General features: G+C 39.5%; 1 protein-coding gene across 1 annotated transcript; it reads right to left on the reverse strand.

Moving 5' to 3' along the window:
* Nucleotides 1-5067: 5067 nt before the first annotated feature.
* LOC105747188 (olfactory receptor 7A17-like) lies at nucleotides 5068-6030 on the reverse strand. Its single transcript, XM_012529370.1, has one exon. The coding sequence runs from the start codon at nucleotides 6028-6030 to the stop codon at nucleotides 5068-5070; it is 963 nt and encodes a 320-aa protein (XP_012384824.1).
* Between the last annotated feature and the right edge of the window lie 223 nt (nucleotides 6031-6253).

Here is a 6253-nt window from a genome sequence, read left to right on the forward strand (position 1 = left end):
TATATATATATTTTTTATTATCTTTATTTTTTTAATGTTACATTCAAAAAATATGAGGTCCTCATATACCCCCCACCCCCCTCACCCCTTTCCTCCCCCCATAACAACATCCTCCTCCATCATCATGAGACATTCATTGCATTTGGTGACTACATCTCTGAGCACGGCTGCACCACGTGGACAATAGCTTACATTGTAGTTTACACTCTCCCCCAGTCCACCCAGTGGGCCATGGGAGGACATACTATGTCCAGTAACTGTCCCTGCAGCACCACCCAGGACTACTCCAGGTCCCCAAAATGCCCCCACATCACATCTCTTCCTCTCATTTCCTACCCCCAGCAGCCACCATGGCCACTTTCTCCACACCAATGCTACATTTTCTTCAATTACTAATCACAATAGTTCATGAATAGAATATCAGTAAGTCCACTCTAATCTATACTCTATTCCTTCATCCTGTGGACCTTGGAATGGTGAATCAAAACCATGGTAGCTAGTACACAGCCTTTGATAGGAGAGAATACTTTTCACCAACCCATAAAGCACAAGGAATTGTTTTCATCTGGCCATACCTGCAGTTCATGTTCATCAGTCTAGAACCTGCCTTAATTGTATACATACAGAATTATCTGTATTAAATAATTGACTGCTGAAATCCCAGACACCAGTTTCTGCCTTCAAAAATGAATGCTCAGGGAACCAGCAAGATGGCGGTGGAATAAGGAGCTCTTAGAGTCAGTTCCTGCTACAGGGCAATTAACAAACACCCAGAGCCCTCTGAAGCTAGCTGAAGGACCTGTTTGGGGACTCCAGGAGACCAGAAGACCATCCTGCAATGTCCTTAAAGGGGTGGAATGAGGAGACTGCCCATCTGCAGAGAAGACTTATAAGTAGAGCACTCCAAGCCCCAGAGGCCGGTGCCTATCCTCCACTAGAGGGGAAAGCCACCTCGGCAGTTGTTCCATGGCTGTAATTGAAAGCTCCACTTCCCAAAATGCAGGAGGAAGAGGTGGTTGGGCACCAATTTCAGCTACTGATGAGTAAATTCAATGGGCTAGAGTATAATCATGAGAATAGCTAAAGTTTGAGCCTGTCCAAGTCAGAAAGAGGCTGGGAGCAACCATCTGAACTCTGTGCCTGGCACGAGGGGAAGCAGGGCAGACTGAAAATCCCAGTGGTGGTGGGTACTGGCTTCTTTCCATCCAGATCATATTGCAGGTCTAGCTTAGGCCCCAGTGCCACCTCCAGCAGGGAGGAAGCTGCGAACCTGCACCAGCCTCTCTGGGAAATTACCGGCCAAGCCACAGAGGCCAGTGATCATCCTACTATGGCAGAATGAGCTGCCCCCAGAGCTGCTCTGTGACAGGAATTGGAAGCTCCATTTCCCACAAACAGGCTAGGAGGAGACAGTTGGCTGCCAGTTTCAGCTATGGATTGGGAGACTTGGCTGGCTAAGAGATAACCTTGGGAATGGCTGGGGTGAGAAGCAGCCCAAGACAGAGAGAGGCCAGTAGCCACAATTCTGACTCCGCCCCCAGCCTGAGGGGAAGCCAGGCTGACTGAAACTCTCTGGAACAAGTTTATTTCATGCAGATCAGCCTGCAGCACTAGCCTAGGCTTCAGCCCTGCCTCTGGTGGGGAGGAGGCTGAGGAGCCCTGCACCAGCCTATACAGGTAACTGCAGTTAACTTTGGCTGGCATAGACTCAGAATCAGCAGTCTACCAGGGCAACTGCAGTCATCTTGGACCCACACTGCATAGATTGCTGCCCACACCTGCAGATCCATCCCCACCCTAGGCAAAAGAGAAAGGGATATGAAGATTCATCAGTTTCTCTGGGTGACTATACTCTAGGTAGGCCTGCACTTGCATTATTCCACATACCTATGACTCTGTCCCTACCCCTGGCAAAGCAGAAAGTTGGAAGAAAGTTCATTGGTCCCTGGCGCAATGAGGGCAGTTTGAGCCTCGATAGCTTACAGCACCAACTACATTCTTGGCTCCTACTGCACAACCAGCAAGGGAGAAAGAATAGGAAACCCTAAACTAAAGAGAAAAACTGCACCCAAAATAAATACTCTAGTAAGTAAGATGCAAAGACACCAACCAAAAATCACAATCCACACCAAGAAATAGGAAGCTATAACCCCTTTAAAGGAACAAGATAAGCCTCCAGATGACATAAAGAAGTTGAGACAACTAATTACAGATGTTCAAACAAATCTCCTTAATAAATTCAATGAGCTGACTAAAGAGATTAAAGATATTAAGAAGACACTGGATAAGCACAAAGAAGAATCTGAAAGTATACATAGAAAAATAGCAGATCTTATAGGAATGAAAGGCACAATCAATGAAATTAAATTGGAATCATATAATAGAAGATTTGAGGAGGCAGAAGAAAGGCTTGGTGAGCTTGAAGAAATGGCCTCTGAAAGTGAACATACGAAAGAACAGATGAAGAAAAGAATGGAAAAAATTGAACAAGGTCTCAGAACTAAATGACAGCAAATGGCATGAAAACATACATGATACGGGCATCCCAAAAGGAGAACGGAAAAAGGGCAGAAGGAATATTTAAAGAAATAATGGTAGCAAATTTCCCTACCCTATTGAAGGACATAGATATCCCTGTTCAATAAGCACAACATACTTCCATCTGAAAAAATCCAAATAGACCAACTCCAAGACACATACTCATCAGAATGTCAAAGGCCAAAGACAAAGAGAATTCTGAGAATGGCAAGAGAAAAGCAATGCATAACATATAAAGGATATCCAATAAGATTAAGTGCTGATTTCTCACCAGAAACCATGGATGCAAGAAGACAGTGGTCTGATATATTTAAGATACTACAAGAGAAAAACTTCCAGCCAAGAATCTTATCTCAAGCAAGACTGTCATTCATAAGTGAGGGTGAGATTAGAATATTTACAGATAAACAGAAACTGAGAGAATTTCTCAGCAAAAGACCAGATTTTCAGGAAATACTAAAGGGTGTATTAGAGCCTGAAAAGACAAGACAGGAGAGAGGGGCCTGGAGAAATGAAGATTATATCAATAAAAGTAACTAAAAGTGTCAAAAGAGTGTTGAAAATAAAATATGACAGAAAAAACTCAGATAGTCAGGAATAAACTTAACCAATGATGTAAAGCACTTGTATTCAGAAAACTGCAACTCAATGTTAAAGCAAATCAAAAAAGTCCTAAATAACTGGAAGAATATTCCATGTTCATGGATTGGAAGACTAAATATTATCATGATTTTGATTCTACTCAAATTGATATACAGATTTACTGCAATCCTGATAAAAATTCCACCAGCATTAAAGAAAAATTGAAAACAGGATCATTAAATTTATTTGGAAGGGTAAGGATTTCTGAATAGCCAGAAACAACATAAAAAGGAAAAATGAGCCCTCACCTCCAAACCCAGATTTTAAATCATAATACCTATCTATAGCAGTAGAAACAGCATGCTACTGACCTAAAGACAGACACAATAGACCAATGGAACCAAATGTATGGTTCAGAAACAGACTCTCACAGGTATGGTCAAGTGGTTCTTGACTAGCCTGTCAAACTCACACAGTTCGGGCAGAACAATTCATTCAACAAAATGTGCTGAAAGAATTGGATATCCATAGCTGAAAGAAGGAAAGAGGACCCCTATCTCATGCCTTTTCCAAAATTAACTCAAAATGGATCAAAAAGCTAAAAATAAAAGCAAGAACCATAAAACTTCCAGAAGAAATGTAGAAAAATACCTTCAAGACCTGGTGGTAGGTGGTGGATTCTTAAAGGAGATAAGAGAAGGACTGAATGAACTGATGTTTAATGTATGTAGAAGTTTTAACTGTAAAAGTGCAGAAATGTACAGAGTGGATTGTAACACACAGTGAGTAACAGCTAGTTTATAAATAGGGATATGACTGAAAATAGTAGTCTAGTTATGTAAATGCCAAGTGACAGAATGTTTGAGAATACTCAAGAACTGTATAGCACAGTAAACCAAGAGGTGGATGAGAATTGTGGTTGATGGTACAGATGCAAAAGTGTCCTTTGTGAGCTAGAGCAAATGTATATCACTACTGCAGAGTGTTGGGAATGTGGAGAAGCATGGGAAAAATACAGCTGGAGTGACCTATGGACTGTGGTTAGTAGTAATAATATGATATTCTTGCATCTATGTGAAAGATGTACTGTGTTGATATTGAGGCAGTATGAAAAATGTGAGGCAAATGTACACTATGGACATGGTAACAATCAGATGATATTATTTTATCTGTAGCAAATGACACACCACGTTTTGGTGTGTTGATGGAGGGGTGTTTTTTGGGAATTCTGCACATGTGCATGATTGTTTTATAAGTTTCCAACTTCTGCCATAAAAAATATATTAAAAAATAGGGTAGATTGGGGGAAAAACACACCAAATATAAGATAAGGACTATGATTAGTAGTAAGATTTTTATAATATTCTTTCATAATTTGTAAAAAACCTCTCTTGACAATACAAGGTGTTGGGGGAGGATTGATATATGGGACCCCTGTATGATGTTATGCATGTTTGCTTTGTAAGTTCACAACTTTATTATACACTTAATTGTTTATGTATGTTCATATGTAAATGATATAAAGGTAATAATAGGATTGGTTAGGGGAAAAATACTTGTTTAGTAGTAATATTTTGACAATGCTCTCTAATTATTAGTTTAAAAAGTTTAAAAACAATGCAAGTTATTGGTGATAGGGTAAGATGTTATATATGTTTATTTGATGTTATTTATGTTTGTTTTGTAAGTTAACAATTATGCACTTATTGTTTATGTATGAGTGATATATTTCAATAAATTTTTAAAAAATGGTTCTTTAGAATACAATAAGAGAGATCACATGATGTGAAATAATGTAGAAGTAATAGGTGTCCTTGACATATAAAAATTAAGGAAACAGAATTCTGATATTAGGCAAATAATTATTTTTCTATACAGTTATAAAGTGTGTGTGTGTGTGTATATATATATACATATTTAGATCTCCCAGTGTTTGACCTCTGTTAATCATGAACACTTTTCTAAGTTTGAAACAATGAATCTTTTTATAGAGAGAATGTTTCTTAGTTTTTTTAAGGCCCGCTTTATGTCCTTGTTTCTAAGACTGTAGATTAAAGGGTTCATCATGGGAGTGACCACCGTGTACATCACTGAGGCTATCGCATTTGCCCTTGTATTTTGGGTAGCAACAGAGCTAAGATACACACCAAGAATTGTACAATAAAACAAAGACACTACTGAGAGATGAGATCCACAAGTAGAAAATGCTTTATACTTGCCCTCAGCTGTTGAAATTTTCAAAATTGAAGACACAATCTTGGAATAAGAGAAAAAGATCCCAGTGAGTGGAATAACACCTAGGAGTCCAGATGTGATATACATCACCAGGTTGTTGACAAAGATTTCAGAGCAAGTAAGTTGGAGTACTTGATTAAGTTCACAGAAAAAGTGGGGCATTTCCAACTCTGTACAAAATGACAATCGCAAAACCATTAAGTCATGTGAAAAAGAGAATAAAACACTTACTAGCCAGGATGCCAGTAACAGGAAGACACAGAGCCTGGGGTTCATGATGACTGTGTAGTGCAGGGGGTGGCATATAGCTACAAAGCGGTCATAGGCCATCACAATCAAGAGAGAATTTTCTAATTGTCCAAAAAGCATGAAAAAAAACATCTGGCTGATGCAGTTTGTGTAAGTTATGATTCTGCTTTCTGTCTGGATGTTTAGCAGCATCTTTGGGACCGTGGTGGAGATGAAACAGATATCTGTAAAAGACAGATTGGAGAGGAAGAAGTACATGGGTGTGTGGAGTTGGGAGTCAGTGATGATGGCCAAGATGATAAGAAGGTTCCCAGAGATGGTGACCAGGTACATGGACAGGAACATCCCAAAGAGGAGGGGCTGCAACTCTTTATCTTCTGAGAGACCCAGAAGGACAAATTCTAAAGCATGTGTTTGGTTTTCCATGAGGCTGTTGAAACTTCTAATGAAGAGTCCAGAACAATGAGAATTTAGGCACAAGCAATGTCCAGCAAATTATAAATACTGTGGTTTGTAAGCTTACATTAATGATTTATTATTATGTATATAGATAGACCTAGCGATGTTTTCTGAAAATGTCAAAGAAACAAATGCTCCCGCTTCTCCTTGATACTTTTGTTGACAAACCATCCATATCCATAACTGGAAA

This window comes from Dasypus novemcinctus, chromosome 25 (assembly GCF_030445035.2).
Source record: "Dasypus novemcinctus isolate mDasNov1 chromosome 25, mDasNov1.1.hap2, whole genome shotgun sequence".
In the NCBI taxonomy this organism is placed as follows: domain Eukaryota; kingdom Metazoa; phylum Chordata; class Mammalia; order Cingulata; family Dasypodidae; genus Dasypus; species Dasypus novemcinctus.

Coding starts and splice junctions, on each gene's coding strand:
- LOC105747188 (XM_012529370.1), bottom strand. CDS start 6,030: ATGGAAAACCAAACACATGCTTTAGAATTTGTCCTTCTGGGTCTCTCA.